Source organism: Bubalus kerabau, chromosome 3, assembly GCF_029407905.1.
Source record: "Bubalus kerabau isolate K-KA32 ecotype Philippines breed swamp buffalo chromosome 3, PCC_UOA_SB_1v2, whole genome shotgun sequence".
In the NCBI taxonomy this organism is placed as follows: domain Eukaryota; kingdom Metazoa; phylum Chordata; class Mammalia; order Artiodactyla; family Bovidae; genus Bubalus; species Bubalus kerabau.
The window spans coordinates 51450346-51469947 of NC_073626.1; the positions used below are offsets into that span (position 1 = coordinate 51450346).

At 38.8% G+C, this 19602-nt stretch overlaps 1 protein-coding gene across 2 annotated transcripts in view; it reads left to right on the top strand.

Moving 5' to 3' along the window:
* Positions 1-19602, top strand: part of KHDRBS2 (KH RNA binding domain containing, signal transduction associated 2) — a 703180-nt gene that overhangs the window by 390936 nt on the left and 292642 nt on the right. For both annotated transcript variants that reach the window (XM_055571819.1, XM_055571818.1), the window contains exon 4: positions 4531-4677. In XM_055571819.1, coding sequence (XP_055427794.1) covers positions 4531-4677 — 147 coding nt within the window. The remainder of the gene's footprint in view (positions 1-4530; positions 4678-19602) is intronic.

Genomic DNA, 19602 nt, shown 5'->3' on the forward strand with positions numbered 1-19602 from the left:
CCCTGATGCTGGGAAAGAGTGAGGCCAGGAGGAGAAGGGGGTGACAGAGGATGAGATGGTTGGATGTCATCACCGACTCAATGGACATGGGTTTGGGTAGACTCCAGGAGTTGTTGATGGACAGGGAGGCCTGGTGTGCTGCAGTTCATGGGGCCACAAAGAGTCGGACATGACTGAGTGAGTGAACTGAACTGAACTGATTATTATTGTGTTACTATTAATTTCTCCTTTTATGTCTGTTAGTGCTTGTCTTATGTATTGAGGTGCCCCTATGTTGGGGGCTTAGATATTTACAATGCTATGTCTTCCTCTTGGATTGATCCCTTGATCGTTATGTGGTTTCCTTCTTTATCTCTTGTAATCTTTATTTTAAGGTCTATTTTGTCTGATATGAGGATCGCTACTTCAGCTTTCTTTTGCTTCCTATTTGCATGGAATATATTTTTCCATCCTCTCACTTTCAGTCTATATCTATCTTTAGGTCTGAAGTGTGTTTCTTCCAGACATCATATGTATGGGTCTTGTTTTTGTATCCATTCTGCCAGTCTGTGTCTTTTGGTTGGAGCATTTAATCCATTTATGTTTAAAGTAATTATTGATATATATGTTTCTATTGCCATTTTCTTAATTGTTTGGGATTGCTTTTGCAGATCTTTTTCTAACTCTTGTATTTCTTGACTATATACGTCCCTTGTTGTAAAGCTGGTTTGCCAGTACTGAATTCCCTTAAATTTTGCTTGTCTGAAAAGCTTTTTATTTCTCTATCAATTTTGAATGAGATCCTTGCTGGGTACAGTAATCTTTGTTGTACATTTTTCCCATACTTTAAATATATCCTGCCATCCCCTTGTGGCCTGCAGAGTTCCTGCTGAAAGATCAGCTGTTAAACATATGGGGTTTCCCTAGTGTTTTACTTGTTGCTTTTCCCTTGATGATTTTAATATTATTTCTTTGTGTTTAGTCTTTGTTAGTTTGATTAGTATGGGTCTTGGCATATTTCTGCTTGGGTTTACCTTGTATGGGACTCTTTGTCCCTCTTGAACTTGATTGACTATTTCCTTTTCCATGCTGGGGAAATTTTTCAACTATAATCTCTTCAAAACTTTTTTTTCATACACTTTCTTTATCTCTTATTCTTCTGGGACTCCTATAATTTGAATGCTGGTGTGTTTGATTTTGTTCCAGAGGTCTCTGAGATTATCCTCAGTTCTTTTCATTCTTTTTACTTTATTCTGCTTTTCAGAAGTTATTTCCAACATTTTATCTTCTAGTTCACTGATTCGTCCTTCAGCTTCAGATATTCTGCTATTGAATGCTTCTAGAGTATTTTTAATTTCTGTAACTGTTTTTTTTTTTTTTTGTCTATGTTTCAGTTCAGTTCAGTTACTAAGTTGTGCTCGACTCTTTGTGACCCCATGAATTGCAGCACGTCAGGCCTCCTTGTCAATCACCAACTCCTAGAGTCTACCCAAACTCATGTCCATCGAGTCGGTGATGCTGTCCAGCCATCTCATCCTCTGCTGTCCCCTTCTCCTCTTGCCCCTAATCCCTCCCAGCATAAGGGCCTTTTAAAATGAGTCAGCTCTTCCAATCAGTTGGCCAAAGTATTGGAGCTTCAGCTTCAGCATCAGTCCTTCCAATGAACATCCAGGACTGATCTCCATTAGGATGGACTGGTTGGATCTCCTTGCAGTCCAAGGGACTCTCAAGAGTCCTCTCCAGCACCACAGTTCAGAAGCATCAATTCTTCGGTTCTCAGCTTTCTTCACAGACCAACTCTCACATCCATACATGACCACTGGAAAAATCATAGCCTTGACTAGATGGACCTTTGTTGGCAAAGTAATGTTTATGCTTTTCAATATGGTATCTAGGTTGTTTATAACTTTCCTTCCAAGGAGTAAGAATCTTTTAATTTCATGTCTGCAATCACCATCTGCAGTGATTTTGGAGCCCCCCAAAATAAAGTCTGACACTGTTTCCACTGTTTCCCCATCTATTTCCCATGAAGTGATGGGACCAGATGCCATGATCTTAGTTTTCCGAATGTTGAGCTTTAAGTCAACTTTTTCACTCTCCTCTTTCACTTTCAACAAGAGGCTTTTTAGTTCCTCTTCACTTTCTGCCATAAGAGTGGTGTCATCTACATATCTGAGTTTATTGATATTTCTCCCAGCAATCTTGATTCCAGCTAGTGCTTCTTCCAGCTCAGCTTTTCTCATGATGTACTCTGCATATAAGTTAGATAAGCAGGGTGATAATATACAGCCTTGACGTACTCCTTTTCCTATTTGGAACCAGTCTGTTGTCTCATGTCCAGTTCTAACTATTGCATCCTGACCTCCATATAGGTTTCTCAAGAGCCAGGTCAGGTGTTCTGGTATTCCCATCTCTTTCAGAATTTTCCACAGTTTATTGCAATCCATACAGTCAAAAGCTTTGGCATAGTCAATAAAGCAGGAATAGATGCTTTCTGGAACTCTCTTGCTTTTTCTATGATCCAGGGGATGTTGGCGATTTGATCTCTGGTTCTTCTGCCTTTGCTAAAACCAGCTTAAACATTGGAAGTTCATGGTTCACGTATTGCTGATGCCTGGTTTGGAGAATTTTGAGCATTACTTTACTAGCGTGTAAGATGAGTGCAATTATGCACCCTTTCTTTAATTATTCTAGGTCTCTGTTAACTGATTCTTTCATTTCCTCCATTCTGTTTTTTAAGGTTTTTGATCATGTTTACTATCATTATTCTGAATTATTTTTCGGATAGTTTGCCTATTTCCTCTTCATTTATTTGGTCTTCTGTGTTTCTAGTTTGTTCCTTAATTTGTGTAGTATTTATCTGCCTTTTTATCATTAAAAACAAACAAACAAACAAACATTGTGTTTGAGGTCCCCTTTTCTCAGGCTTTAAGGATGAATTCTTCCTTCCTTTTTATTTCTGGTTTCCTAAGGTTGGTCCAGTTGTTTGTGTAAGCTTTGTATAGTGTGAGCTTCGTGCTGAGGTGTGTGTGTGTGTTTGTGTGTGTGTGTTGTTTTTTCTCTGATGGACAAGGCTGAGTGAAGTGGTAATCCTGTCTGCTGATGATTGGGTTTGTATTTTTGTTTCGTTTGTTGTTTAGATGAGGAGTCTTGCACAGGTTGTGTGATACCAGATATTGTATTCAAGTGGTTTCCTCTATGTGAGTTCTCACTATTGGAAACTCCTTAGGGTTAGTTCTCTGGTAGTCTGGGGTCTTGCAGTCAGTTCTCCCACTGAAAACACTCAGGGATTGATCTTTTTGTAAGTTCAAAATGAGAATTATTTCAGATTTCTCAGAAAGCTTGTCTGACAGAAAAGGTCCTGAAGTGATGTTCTTATTGTATGTTCAGCCAAAAAGCAGGAATCAGCAGCAATCCTTTTTTTTTTTTTTTTTTTTTTAAATCCTTTGAAATTTAGTGAATCGATTGCTAGTTTGGGAAAGGAGAGTCAAGAAAAATAAGATACAATTAATATTATTTATGGTAAATTTTGAGCTTCTCAGGGGGCTCAGCAGATTAACAATCCACCTATAATGCAGGAGACTCAGGTTCGACCCCTGAGTTGGGAAGATTTCTTGGAGCAGAGCATGGCAACCCACTCCAGTATTATTTCTCGGAGAGTCTCATGAACAGAGGAGCCATGTGGGATACAATCTATAGGTTGCAAAGAGTCAGACATGACTGAGCAAGTATGTGTTCATTTTTCATTGAATTTTACTTCCCTGAAATCCTTGCAAAATGAGCTGGACTTGAATCCCAACTTTGCTGAGGTTACTTAAGTCTTTTAAACTCAATATCCTAATTTGAATTATGTGAATGCTATGCAATGTTATTGAAAGATTAGAGACAACATGAGCGAAAAACTTTACACACATGAGTAAAGTCAGAAGCATCTGAACTGAACTGATCAGTCATGTGTAATAACTCAGGTGCGGTGCTCACAAAAATCTTGGGTATGCAGCTCTCTCAGAATCAAGGTCAACATAATGCTTAACAGCCATTGCTTTAACTTACTCCTGTATGAGGTGGCAAATGATAGCAGAGTGATGGGTAGGACCTATTCCCATGGGAATGAGCCTGTGAGAGAAGCCTCTGTTTTGCTCACTTTCATGGAGAGCAAGTAACCATTTCACCACCTCTCAAAAAGTATCTATAAAATCCTGGTTTTCTTAAAGAACAGTGGAATCATGGGTTCATTGCCTGCAAATGATTACTTGTCAGACACAAAAGCTATACTTTTCTTCCAGTGGAGTTAATGGCATTTCTGTCGCTTATTTTTGGGGATTTAGTATTTTTCATTTAGCTGATTAAAATATGCAGCTAATTATGCTAGATTAAAAAAAATTCAAATTCTTAAAATTATTTTGAAGTCTTTAAATGACTTATGCCAGATTTTTACTTTCCACTTGGGGAAAATTTGCTTAGATTATATCCTTTTGTCATCTCCTCAGTAAATGTTAAATCGATATAAAATGAGTGGATTTGTATTTATAAAAATAACTTTTTTCACAGGAAGAAGAATTAAGAAAAAGTGGGGAAGCCAAGTATGCCCACTTGAGTGATGAACTTCATGTATTAATTGAAGTGTTTGCTCCACCGGGGGAGGCTTATTCACGTATGAGTCATGCTTTAGAAGAGATTAAAAAATTTCTGGTTCCCGTAAGTATTTTTCATTTTCTACAAAGATGTTTCTCATCAGTTCCTATTAAAAATGTGCCTTTGATCTTCACTGACTGCTGGGGTCCAGCCCCGGCTGATCCAGGGTATTCGAAGTGGGGACGGCGTCGGCGACCTATTTAATTATTTATTCATCACAGATATAAAGAGTAATAGAATGAGGATAGCTCAGTAGGAAAATTCAGTGGAGGAAAGAGGCTGCATAGCCTGGTTTACGCGGGAGACCAATAAAACTTCAAGACAAGAAGTTTGCACCACTTACGGAGGCCGCAGGCGTCCTTCTGTTCTCCCAAAGGAGAGGAGACACTGAGGCCTCCCCGGTCGGATCTTAGAAGCCCAGGCATAATTAGTAAGCATGGCGGGTTCCGCGCTCCAGATGGAGACTCAACCAGAGTGAGAGAGAGAGAGACATGGGGAGACCAGTCTTTTGAGAAACTGATCCCAATTCTTTATTTTCCATAGTCTACTTTTATACACTGAGATGTTATGCAAAAGTCACATGGGGTCAGCAGTCCTGACTTTTATCAAAGTCAGGTGCTTCATACAAATGTATACAGAGGTCTTAATGGTGTTACATCATCTTCTGGCCAGGGGGGTCTGCTGACAATTTATGACCCTCTCCTTGTGACAGCGGTCAGTCAACACTTATTTCTCCAGGAGTGATTATTCTTAAAACAGATGTCACTCAAAGTTACATTCCTATAGGGTGAGGGTGTAGTGGGTTTTAGTTAAGGAAATAATTTACTTGGCCTAAGGTCTAACGTGATTTATATCAAAGGTTAATACTTATTTCTTCTATATATTCATTAATGTGTATAAGGGCAGGGGATGTGGAGACTTAGCAGTAAACATTGGCTCAACAAATGAAAAACCCTTCACCAATACAATTTCTAATCAGCCCATTATACTTATACTAATGGTTTTCTAACTTTTCTAAGGAACCTGTTTTTAGAAGGTTTAAAACATCTTGTGCCTCTCACAGTTAGGAGGCTGTGAGCAATCACATGTGGCCGGACAAGCCTGTCAGGCAGGCTAGAGAACCTTCAGAGGAGTTTGTAGGTTGAAACACTCCTATCACGCCCAGGAATTATTATTAACTGGAGCTCTAAGTTAACTCCTTCTCCGAAAGAGGTGGTGGGGGACAGCCCCCCGCAAAGTCAGAGGTGTAGGTGAGAGCACAAAGTAGTAAAGTAGGCAGGCTCTGGTTATGGGGGTAGATGCTCAAGGATTTCCAGGGGACTCCTGAGGCTCAATCCCGCCTTTGCTTATGTCGAGCCTCCTTCCTCATGACCTTTGCCATGGGCGGAGTGCCTCACGCTGGCCCCCAACAACTGACTTTCTAGAAAAGAAATTTATGGTGCAGATTAATTATTTGTAGAGTTAATGTGAAAGTGAAAATAAAAAAGCATACAAAAAACACTTAGCACAGGCTCTGGCATATTGCTACCAAATGGTGATTTGGCAAGTTGTTTTTCTTCAGCATGTTACATGTTGTGCGATCCTTCACAGCCATGAAGAGTAAGACAATTAACACTAAAGCTTAAATACAAACTGAAGTTGTATACTTTTCTTTTGTTTCTTAATTACTTATTAGTTGACATGTATTATTCATAATTTTTAATTAACATAGAAAATATTTCCAGGTATAGTGGAAGGGGAAAGAGACTCAATATGCAATATGTGTAATGACAATGATAGTATTTGGAATGATCGTGTACTTTTATGCAATAGTATGCCAGGTGCTGATTCATTATAAAACATAATGTAAAATAATCAATATTAATAAAACTAAACATTTTTTGACATCATGCAAAAGTCAGAAAAATAAAATCATTGCACTGTATGAGAGAAACAGAACATTCAGTGTTCAGAAAACGTAAGCCAGCATATTCAGGGTTGCATACTGAATAGAATTTTCTACTGATTTTCTAAGAAATAGAAGAAGGTTAAATAATGAAGCTTTCCTAAAGGTCAACAATTTAGCATTCCAGGAAGAGGTTGTTTGAACAGAAAGCTTGGCATCAGGCTTGGACCTGGGAATAAAATAATTAGAGAATGCTGAGTAAAGTTTTCTGGATTGTCCTGGAAGATGTCTTCAGCAGAGAGAGAAAAAGAGTAGCTGAGATTTATCTGTGCAATGGAGAAACACTATAGATTCCTAAACTAAGTAATAAACTCAGAGGAAATGTGGGTGAGATTCATTGATTGGCAGTCATTTTGAAAATAGGGCGAAAACAACAACAACAACAACAGAATTTCACAACAGAAAAGTATAAAAATATAACCATACAACCTATTTGTATGCCCAGTTTTAAAATTTCTGTCAAGATGAGGTTATAGAATAATCCCATACCGCTCTGATTATTCCATAACTTTATATACACCCAGAATTTCTGCCCAATTTATTATCTGGTACTTATCTGAACATCTTCCTAAATAGATCCTATATTTCTTAAGAATGAGAATGCTATGTCCTCCTTTCCTTTTGTTTTTGAACTAAATGCCTGGTGCTGTTGGGTAAATAGTTTTACTATATTTAGCTCAGACCAACCCAAACTTTGGTGATCTAAGCAGTATCAAAAAATACTAGAACTGCCTACATTATTAATTCATTTTGTGACTGTAGACAAGTCAGTTAAATTTCCACAACTTTAGCTTCAGTTCAGTTCAATTGCTCAGTTGTTTCTGATTCTTTGTGACCCCATGGACTATAGCATGCCAGACTTCCCTGTACTTCACCAACTCCTGGAGCTTGCTCAAAATCATGTCCATCAAGTCAGTGATGCCATCCAACCATCTCATCTTCTGTCGTCCCCTTCTCCTCCTGCCTTCAATCTTTTCCAGCATCAGAGTCTTTTCCAAAGAGTCAGTTCTTCGCATCAGGTGGCCAAAGTATTGGAGTTTCAGTGGCATCAATCCTTCCCATGAATATTCAGGACTGATTTCCTTTAGGACTCACTGTAGTTTATTCATCTTTAAAAAGTTGGTAGTATAATAGGTATTGTGAATACTAAAAATAGTAGGTATTGTTATTGTGAATAATAATAATAACAAGCACTGTGAATATTAAGTGGGGTAATGCATATGAAAGGACACAGAAACCTATAAAGGATGATATATGTTTTATTATATATTATATATAAGTAAATTGGCATTTTCAATCCATTTTATTATTGTAGTAGAAACTTGGAATGACATTTTAAAGTGAAATATGTAAGATGAAATACTATTTCATTACTACAAGATTTTAGACCTGGGCTGTAGGCTAGGTTGACCCTATTTTGTTATAAATACCAGTGATACATTTCACTTACTTCTTGGACTTCTTGATACTTGTAATCATTTGATTTATTTCTTCTCCACTGAATTATCCTCTGTGGGGGCAGGGCTGGCCAAGCCTTTCATACTCCCCACATTTAGAGTCATACCTGGCACACTAACTGTTTGATAGTCTGATGGAGGGAGTCACTGGAGATGATGCAAGGGGTTAAACAGCTATCTGGGTGAGATTTGGGGAACAGTCAACATGCTCTCCCTGAACAGATCTACATGTGGTTGAAAACCTTCCTTTGATCAGTGTGTTCTGCTCCTGCTTCCTCTCAGTTTTATCTTTGCCCATCCAAATCTTCCTCACTGTGCATCCAACATTCCAGGCTTCCTCTTTACTAAGGGCCTTTGACAATTATTCTCCAAAATATTGACAACAGGTCCCAGCTCACAGGGTAGCACTGCAGGAAATTCTTCACTCACCATACAGTCTAAAGCAGCCTCCCTGTATTTGTACAGCCCTATTATATTGTGTCTGCAACACCGTCTGACGCTCAGTTTCTGCAGTTCACTGTCCTATCACTCCCTGGCCCTCTTCACTTATATATTTTCCTCATAACTTTGTGCCAGGTACATAAGGAAGCACTTAATAAATATTTTTTATGAATGAAGAAAGCTTTAAAAATATTCTGATATCTCTCAATGTTGAATTAGCAAATTTTACAGTCAATGAAGTAATACTATTTTGTAAATGTTGCCCATTTTGCTTTGCTGGTCTCAGCACCAAGCAGAGGATAGCATCTGTTCACTTCACTCATCATCAGAACTGCAAGGGGTGAAAATTATCTGCCAGTTCTTTTTCATTTATCTGGAATCACCTAGTGATTCAGGGTTCTTTTGATGTTTATATGAAGGTCCATAGAAATGCTAACATATCAAGATACTAATATTTACAAACATCGCAGGAGAAGAATTATGCCCAGGAAGAGGCAAGCTGAAACAACACAGAAGGCTACTGTCAGATGATGCCCACTGATGTCAGATTCCTCTGTACATGTTACATCACACTCCTCTAACATGCAGCATCTTCCCATGGTTAAAACCTTCACCTCTATCTGTGTCACTCAACATCTATACAGCTTGTCCTACAATGGGCTATAATTATCTAAGACTACCAACTGTAGAACATATAACTCAATATTGCTGTGTGGAAAATTTTCAGCTGGATAGTTTCCATTCAGTCTTATCAAAACAAGTACAGTGGCAGGTCAATAAAGCATCAATAAATTGAACTCTGCTGATTTTAAATCTCTAATGCATTGAGAAGGTACTGTATTAAAGACTTCCATATATTAGCTAATATGTCTTGCAAACAAGGTTTGAAGCATTGAATAAATTATTTGACAAATAATGACAAAAGGGATATAAAGCCCTAAACTAATACATATTTCAATATGTGAATGTCCTTCTCCTCACTTTATAAGATATAAAAGGAAACAAGTATTGTCCTTATTACATTTTGTAACACTCCTTGTAAAAAAACATTGACTCGTTTGATCTCATTTCAATCCAAGGGACTCTCAAGAGTCTTCTCCAGCACCACATTTTGAAAGCATCAATTCTTCTGCATTCAGCCTTCTTCATGGCCCAACTCTCAATCTCTTCAGTTCAGTTCAGTTCAGTTGCTCAGTCGTGTCCTACTCTTTAAGGCCCCATGAATCACAGAATGCCAGGCCTCCCTGTCCATCACCAACTCCAGAGTTCACTCAGACTCATGTCCATCGAGTCAGCGATGCCATCCAGCCATCTCATCCTCTGTCATCCCCTTCTCCTCCTGCCCCCAATGCCTCCCAGCATCAGAGTCTTTTCCAATCAGTCAACACTTTGCATGAGGTGGCCAAAGTACTGGAGTTTCAGCTTTAGCATCATTCCTTCCAAAGAAATCCCAGGGCTGATCTTCAGAATGGACTGGTTGGATCTCCTTTCAGTCCAAGGGACTCTCAAAAGTCTTCTCCAACACCACAGTTCAAAAGCATCAATTCTTCTGCACTCAGCCTTCTTCACAGTCCAACTCTCACATCCATACATGACCACTGGAAAAACCATAGCCTTGACTAGACAGACCTTTTTTGGCAAAGTAATGTTTCTGCTTTTGAATATTACTACTAAAAACATCACAGCTTTGACTATAGGGACCATTGTTGGCAAAGTGATGTCTCTGCTTTTTAATTTGCTGTCTAGGTTTGTCATAGCTTTACTTCTAAGGAGCAAGTGTCTTGTAATTTCATGGGTGCAGTCACTGTTCACAGTGATTTTGAAGCCCAATAAAAGAAAATCTCTTATTGTTTTTAACCTCCCCCGTTCTATTTGTCATGAAGTGATGGGGCAAGATGACATGATCTTTATTTTTTGAATGTTGAGTTTTAAGCCAGCTTTTTCACTCTCCTTTTTCACCTTCCTCAAGAGGCTCTTTAGTTCTTCTTCTCTTTCTGCCATTAAGGTGGTGTCATCTGAATAACTGATATTATTGATATTTCTCCTGGAAATCTTGACTCCAGCTTGTGCTTCATCCAGCCTGGCATTTTGCATGATGTACTCTGCATATAAGTTAAATAATCAGAGTGACAACATATAGCCTTGATGTACTCCTTTCCCAATTTTGAACCAGTCAGTTGTTCTGTGTCCAGTTCTAAGTGTTGCATCTTGACCCACAAACAAGATTATCAGGAGGCAGGTAAGAAGGTCTAGCATTCCTGTGTCTTTAATAATTTTCCAGTTTATTGTGATCCACAAAGTCAATGGCTTGAGCATAATCAGTGGAGAAAAATTAGATGATTTTCTACGAAATTCTCTTGCTTTCCCTATGATCCAATGGATGTTGGCAATTTAATCTCTGTTCCTCTGTCTTTTCCAAATGCAGCTGGTACTCCTGGAAGTTCTTCATCGATGTACTACTGAAGCCTACCTTGAAGGACTTTGTACATTATCTTCCTAGTATGTGAAATGAGCACAACTGTATGGTAGTTAGCATTTTCATCCTTTGGGACTGGAAAGAAAATTGACCTGTTCCCATGCTGTGGACACTGCTGAGTTTTATAAATTTGCTGACATACTGAGTGCAGTATTTTAACAGCATCACCTTTTGGGATTTTAAATAGGTCAGCCAGAATTCTATCACCTCCACTAGCTTTTTTTGCAGCAATGCTTCCTAAGGCCCACTTGACTTCACATTCCAGGATGTCTGGCTCTCAGTGAGTGACCACGCAACTGTGGTTATCTAGGTAATCAAGACCTTTTTTGTATAGTTCTTCCTTGTATTCTTGCCATCTCTTCTTAATCTCTTCTGCTTCTGTTAGGTCCTTACAGCTCCTGGCATTTATCATGCCCATCCTTGCATGAAATGTTCCCTTGGTACCTCCAATTTTCTTGAAGAGATATCTAGTTTTTTGTTTTTGGGTTTTTTTTTTTTTTTTTTCCCATTCTATTGTTTTCCTCTATTTCTTTGCATTGTTTATTTAAAAAGGCCTTCTTATCTCTCCTTGCTATTTTCTGGAACTCTGCATTCACTTGAGCATATCTTTACTTTTCTCCCAGACTTTCCCTTCTGTTTCTTCCTTAGTTAAATATAAACCTGCCTGAGACAACCACTTTGCCTTCTTGCATTTATTTTTATTTGGGATGGTTTTGGTTACTGCCTGTTCTACAATGTTATGAACCTCTGTCCATAGTTCTTCAGGCACTCTGTATACCAGATCTAATCCCTTAAATTTATGTGTTACCTCCACTGTATAATCATGAGATTTGATTTAGGTCATACCTCAATGGCCTATTGCTGTTCCCTACTTACTTCAATTTAAGCCTGAGTTTTGCAATGATGGGGCTTCCCTTGTGGCTCAGCTGCTAAAGAATCCGCCTGCAATGTGAGAGACCTGGGTTTGATCCCTGGGTTGGGAAGATCCCCTGGAGAAGAGAAAGGCTACCCACTCCAGTATTCTGGCCTGGAGAATTCACAAAGAGTCAGACAAGATGAGTGACTTTCACTTTCACTTTTGCAATGAGGAGCTCATGATCTGAGCCAGTCAACTCCAGGTCTTTTTTTTTTTTTTTTTCCCCTGAGTGTATAGATTCTCTGTCTTTGGCTGCAAAGCATGTATTCAATCTGCATTTGCTATCAACCTTTTGATGATTTCCATGGATAGAATCATCTCTTGTGTTGTTAGAAAAGATTGTTTGCTATAACCAATGTGTTCGCTTGACAAAGCTCAGTTACCTTTGCCTTACCTACTTCATTTGGTACTCCAAGAGCAAACTTGCCTGTTAATCCAGGTATCTCTTCCTACTTTTGCATTCTAATCCCCTGTGTGTAAAAGGATATCTTTTTCATTTTCTTTTTTTGGTATTAGATTTAGGTCTTGTAAGTCATCATAGAATCAGTCAACTTCAGCTTCTTCAACATTAATGATTGGAGCATAGACTTGGATTACTGTGATGTTGAATGGTTTGCCTTGGGAATGAAGGGCATCCTGTCATTTTTGGGATTGCACCCCATTCCTGCATTTTGGACTATTTTGTTGACCATGATGACAATTCCATTTCTTCTAAGGGATACTTGCCCATAGTTATCTATATAATGATAATCTGAATTAAATTCACTCATTTCTGTCCATTTTAGTTCACTAATTCTTAAGATGTCAATGTTCACTCTTTCCATCTCCTGCTTGACCGTGTCCTATTTACCTTGACTCATGGACGTAACATTCCAGGTTCCTTTGCAATATTGTTCTTTACAGCATCAGACTTTACTTTCACCACTGGACATGTTCATAGCTGAGGTAATTTCCCCTTTGGCTCAGGCACTTCATTCTTTCTGGAGTGATTAGTAATTGCCCTCTGCTCTTCCCCAGTAGCATTTTGGATACTTTCTGACCTGATCAGGCTCATCTTCCAGTGTCATATCTTTTTGCATTTTCATATTGTTCATTGAGTTCTCGAGGCAAGAATACTGGAGGGTTTACCATTCCTTCCTCCAGTGGACATGTGTTGTCAGAAATCTTCACTATGACCCATCTGTCTTGGGTGGCCCTGCATGACATAGCTTATAACTTCATTGACTTGTGCAAGCCCTTTCACCACAACAAGGCTGTTAACCATGAAGGGGAGATATTCATGCACTGAAAAAGATTTATAGCATTTGGGTAGATTATAAACATAAGAATATTTAGAAATAGATCTAGTATAATACAAATATATATACAAATTCCTACTATAATTTGAAAAGGTTATAATTTTAAAAAGTAAAAATTTGGTCAAAGTTAATATATATGTTTATATATATATATATATATATATATATATATATATATATATATATATAGAAAACCCACCAGCTAGCTAAAGCAATATTGATATATGGGCCATGGCAGGTATGTTTTGTCTGTCTGACAGAGAAGGAACAACACCCTGCAAGCAAGAGAATGATGGGGAATGGAGTAAAACAATAACATTCAGTGCAGAGGGGAAAGAGAACTCACAATCTGGATGTCATCTTTCATTGTTATGGTGGTTGTTAAAATGTTATCAAGTGTCCACAGATTTCTATCTTCCAAACCAATGAATTCCCTTTTACTTCCCATTATTAACCATGCTCTATTACTAATGGACCTCCACTCTTCCCCAACAGCATATTGGACACCTTCTGACCTGTGGGGCACATCTTCCAGTGTCATCTTTTTGCCTTTCCCTACATGAAATTAAAAGATGCTTGCTTCTTGGAAGAAAAGCTATGACAAATCTAGACAGCATGTTAAAAAGAAGAGACATTAATTTGCTGACAAGGGTCCATATAGTCAAAGCTATGGTTTTTCAGTAGTCACATATGGATATGGGAGTTAAACCATTAAGAAGGCTGAGGATTGAAGAATTGATGTTTTCAAACTGTGGTGTTGGAGAAGACTGTTGAGAGTCCCTTGGACTGTAAGGAGATTAAACCAGTAAATCCTAAAGGAAATCAGTCATGAATATTCATTTGAAGGACTGATGCTAAAGCTGAAACTCCAATGTTTTGACCACCTGGTGCAAAGACTGGACTCTTTGGAAAATACTCTGTTGCTGGGAAAGATTGAAAGTAGGAGGAGACGACAGAAGATGACATGTTTGGATGGCATCACCAACTCAATGGACATGTATCTGAGCAAGCTCTAGGAGATGATGAAGGACAGGAAAGCCTGACATCCTGCAGTCTACGGGGTCACAAGAGTTGAACACGACTGAACAACTTAACAACAACAACTGTTCATGGGTTGTCATTGCAAAAATAATACAGTGATTTGCCATTCCCTCCTCCAGTGAACCACGTTTTGTCAGAACTCTTCTCTATGACCTGTCTGACCTGGATGATCCTGCACATCATGGCTCAGAGATTCACTGAATTATGCAAGTCCCTTCACCACAAAAAGACTGTGATGCTTTAAGGGAACAACACTCCAATTGTGGATGTGTCTGGTGTTGAAAGTAAAGTCCAATGCTGTAAAGAATAATATTGCATAGGAACCTGGAAATTTAGGTCCATAAATCAAGTTGGATATACTTAAGCAGGAAATGGCAACAGTGATCAATGACATCTTAGAAATTAGTTAACTAAAATCGATAGGGGATGAGAGAATTTAATTCAGATGACCACTATGCTACTTTAAGAATCATTTAGAATAAATGAAATTACCTTCATGGTCAACAGAAGAGTCCAAAATACAGTATTTGGTGCAGTCTCAAAAACAACAGAATGCCCTTGGTTCCTTTCCAAGGCAAACCATTCAGCATCACAGTAACCCAAGTCTATTGACTCAACCGCTATTTCTGAAGAAGTTAAAGTTGACTGGTTCCATGAAGACTTACAAGACCTAAATCTAATACCAGAAAAAATGTCCTTTTAATCGCAGGGAATTAGAATGCAAAAGTAGGAAAGATAGCTGGATTAACAGACAAGTTTGGTCTTGAAATATGAAATGAAGCAAGACAAAGGTAACAGTTTTGTCAAGAGAACACATTGGTCATAGGAAACAACCTTTTCTAGCAACACAAGAGATAACTATATCCATGGAAATCACCAAAAGGTCAGTACCAAAAGCAGACTGAGTATATTATTGGCAGCCAAAGATGGAAATTTCCATCCAGCCACCAGATCAAGACATGGAGTTGACTGTGGCTCAGATCTTGAGCTCCTCATTGCAAAATTCAGATTAAATTGAAGAAAGTAAGGAAACCACTAGGCCATTCAGGTACGACCTAAATCAAATCCCTTATGACTATACACTGGAGTTGACAAATAGATTCAAGAAATTAAATCTGGTAGACAGAGTGCCTGAAGAACTATGCATGGAAGTTCAAAACACTGTACAGGAGGCAGGGACTAAAACCATCCCAAAGAAATGCAAGAAGTCAAAGTAGTTGTCTCAGCAGTCTTTACAAAAAGCTGAGAAAATAAGAGAAGTGAAAGTCAAGGGAGAAAGGGAAAGGTAGACACAAGTGAATGCAGAGTTCCAGAGGAGAGATAAGAAGGCCTTCTTAAATGAACAATGCAAATAAATGGAGGAAAACAATAGAATGGTAAAAACTAGATATCTCTTCAAGAAAATTGGAGATATCAAGGGAACTTCTTATGCAAAAATGGACATAATAAAGAACAAAAGTGTTATGGACCTAACAGAAGCAGAAGAAATTAAGAAGAGATAGCAAGAATAAACACTGGAACTATTCAAAAAATTTCTTAATGACCCAGATAACCATGATGATGTGGTCACTTACCTAGAGGCAGACATGCTCGAGTACAAAGTCAAGTGGGCCTTAGAAAATATTACTAGGAACCGAGGTAGTGGAGGTGATGGAAATCCAGCTGAGCTATTGAAAATCCTAAAAGATGATGCTGTTAAAGCACTGCACATGATATATAAGCAAATTTGGAAAATTCACCAGTGGCCACAGGACTGGAAAACCTCAGTTTTCATTCTAATCCCAAGTTAGGGCAATGCCAAGAGTGTTCAAACTTCTATGCAATTTTACTCATTTCACAGACTAGTAGGTTTATGCTCAAAATCTTTCAAGTTAGCCTTCAGCAGTATACGAACTGAGAACTTCTAGATGTACAAGCTGGGTTTTGAAAAGGCAGAGGAATCAGAGGTCAAATTGACACCATTCATGGGTTCATAAGAAAGCATCAATCAGTTCAGTTCAGTCGCTCATTTGTGTCTGATTCTTTGTGATCCCATGGACTTCAGCATGCCAGGCCCCCCTATCCATTACCAACTCCCAGAGTTAGCCCAAACTCCTGTCCATTGAGTCGGTGATGCCATCCAACCATCTCATCCTCTGTTGTCCCCTTCTCCTCCCACCTTCAATCTTTCCCAGCATCAGGGTCTTTTCAAATGAGTCAGTTCTTCACATCAGGTGGCCAAAGTATTGGAATTTCAGCTTCAACATCAGTCCTTCCAATGAACACTCAGGATTGATCTTCTTTAGGATGGACTGGTTGGATCTCCTTGCAGTCCAAGGGACTCTCAAAAGTCTTCTCCAACACCACAGTTCAAAAGCATCAATCCTTCGGTGCTCAGCTTTCTTCACAGTCCAACTCTCACATCCACACATGACTACTGGAAAAACCATAGCATGGGAGTCCAGAAAAACATCTACTTCTGCTTCATTGACTACACTAAAGACTACATGGTGACTGTTGGATCACCACAGACTGGAAAATTCTTAAAGAAATTAGAATACCAGACCATCTTACCTGAGAAATCTATATGCCATCAAGAAGCAACAGTTACAATCAGACATGGAACAATGCACTGGTTCAGAATTTGGAAAGGAACATGACAAGGCTGTATATTGCCACCCTGCTTATTTAATTCATATACAGAATACATCATGTGAAATGTCAGGCTGGATGAATCACAATCTGGAATCAAGTTTGCCAAGAGAAATATCAACAACCTCAGATATGCAGATGATACCATTCTAATGGCAGAAAGTGAAGAGGAACTAAACAGCCTCTTAAGAGGAGAGAGAAAAAGCTGGCTTAAATATCAACATTAAAATAAGCTAAGACCATGGCCTCCAGCACCATCACCAGCTGAGCCACAAGGGAAGCCCAAGAATACTGAAGTGGGTAGCCTATCCCTTCTCCAGTGGACCTTCCTGACCCAGGAATCGAACCAGGGACTCTGAAGACAGATTCTTTACCAACTGAGCTATAAAAGAAGCCCCCAGCCCCATCCCTTCATAGAAAATAGTAGGGGGAAAAGTGGAAGCAGTGACAGCTTACCTTTCCTTGGTCTCCAAAATTACTGTCGATGGTGACTGCAGCCATGAAAATGAAAGACACTTGCTCCTTGGAAGCAAAGCTATGACAAACTTAGACAACATATTAAAAAGTATAGACATCACTTTGCCCACAAGGGTTCATACAGGTCAAACTGTGGTCTTTTCAGTGCTCACATATGGATTGGAAGTTGGGCCATTAAGAAGCCTGAGTGCCAAAAAATGTATGCTTTCAAACTGTGGTGCTGGAGAAGACTCTTTAGAGTTCCTTGGTCTGCAAAGAGATCAAACCAGTCCGTCCTAAAAGTAATCAGTCCTGAATATTCATTGGAAAGACTGATGCTGAGGCTGAAGCTCCAAAACTTTGGCCACCTAATGGGAAGAGCTGACTCATTGGAAAAGACCTTGATGCTGCGAAAGAATGAAGGCAAAAGTAGAAGGGGGCACCAAAGGATGAGATTGTTATATTCCATCACTGACTCAATGAACATGAATTTGAGCAAACCTCTGGAGATAGTGAAGTACAGGGGAGTCTGGCATACTGCAGTCCATTGGGTTACAAACTTTGGATACACTTAGCAACTGAACAACATCCACCATAATCTAATAGTGTAGTAGCTAAAAGCCTAAATGGAAAGCCATGCATTTGTGTAGTTATTACTTGAGCAGAAATGTTTCCTGTGTTGCTATAGCACTATGATCATATTCTGATTATATTTGGAAACATTTATCATCATCTAATATCGAGTACTTCTTGTTATCTGCAAAATTGTAATAAATAATACAGGCCAATTATTTTAAAAGAATTCAAATGATTACTTTTTCTTAAAATGAAGTAATAATAACAATACTATAATCAGTAATAAGATGGTTTATTATTAACAATACATATGACATTATTATTCTTAATATTACTATTAACACCCAAGACTACTTTAGCATATTTATTGATTGACATAACCCGAAAAACAGATGGAATCATCCATAGATTCTTTCAGTGTGATTTTTCTATCAACCTTAATACAAGTGTTGTCTCAGGCCTCTCTATTACAGATAATCAAATGTTCACTTCATAAATCTAGGATCAGGATGTGATCATATACTTTCTATCTTAAGAAAAAAGTTATCAGTAATTATATATGGTCTCATTTGATGCCAGGCCTCTGAGTTATCTAAGGCTACTGCTTTCATGAGCAGTGATTGCTTTTTAAATGCTCAGCATGATTCTGCCATTTCTATGAGTACCTTGATTTCATGTTGATGAGCTACTTCTCCTGCATTAAGTGATATTAAAATCAAAAGAACTGCTTTTCCAATTCCATATTTAGTCATTAACATGGAGGCTTAGCAGCATTTCTAATGAGTTATGTATGTTTTTACAGGCTGCAGTTTCTAAGGATATAGGTTTGATCTCTAAAGGGAAAATCACCTATTCATTTTACGTAACTTTAGTATTAAGGAAAGTCTTAGAAGATGAAATAGAAGTTGTGTATTTTATCTGAAACTTTACTGAATGCTAATCCTGCACTGGAGAGTGAAAAAGTTGGCTTAAAACTCAACATTCAGAAAACGAAGATCATGGCATCTGGTCCCATCACTTCATGGGAAATTATGTTTTTGTGCTCCAAAATTACTGCAGATGGTGACTGCAGCCATGAATTTAAAAGACGCTTACTCCTTGGAAGAAAAGTTATGACCAACCTAGATAGCATACTCAAAAGCAGAGACATTATTTTGCCAAGTCTAGTCAAGGCTATGGTTTTTCCAGTGGTCATGTATGGATGTGAGAGTTGGACTGTGAAAAAGGCTGAGTGCCGAAGAATTGATGCTTTTGAACTGTGGTGTTGGAGAAGACTCTTGAGAGTCCCTTGGACTGCAAGGAGATCCAACCAGTCCATTCTGAAGGAGATCAGCCCTGGGATTTCTTTGGAAGGAATGATGCTAAAGCTGAAACTCCAGTACTTTGGCCACCTCATGCGAAGAGTTGACTCATTGGAAAAGACTCTGATGCTGGGAGGGATTGGGGGCAGGAGGAGAAGGGGACGACAGAGGATGAGATGCTGGATGGCATCACTGACTCGATGGACGTGAGTCTGAGTGAACTCCGGGAGTTGGTGATGGACGGGGAGGCCTGGCGTGCTGCGATTCATGGGGTCGCAAAGAGTCGGACATGACTGAGTGACTGAACTGACTGAATCATGTACTTGTGCTTAGCTGCATAATAAACACATGCCAACCACAGTCCATGCAAATATTGTTATTGATGGAAAAAAAGACTCATGATTATTGAAGGAATTTATCCAAAGAAAGGAAACAAGTCAGAAAAGTACC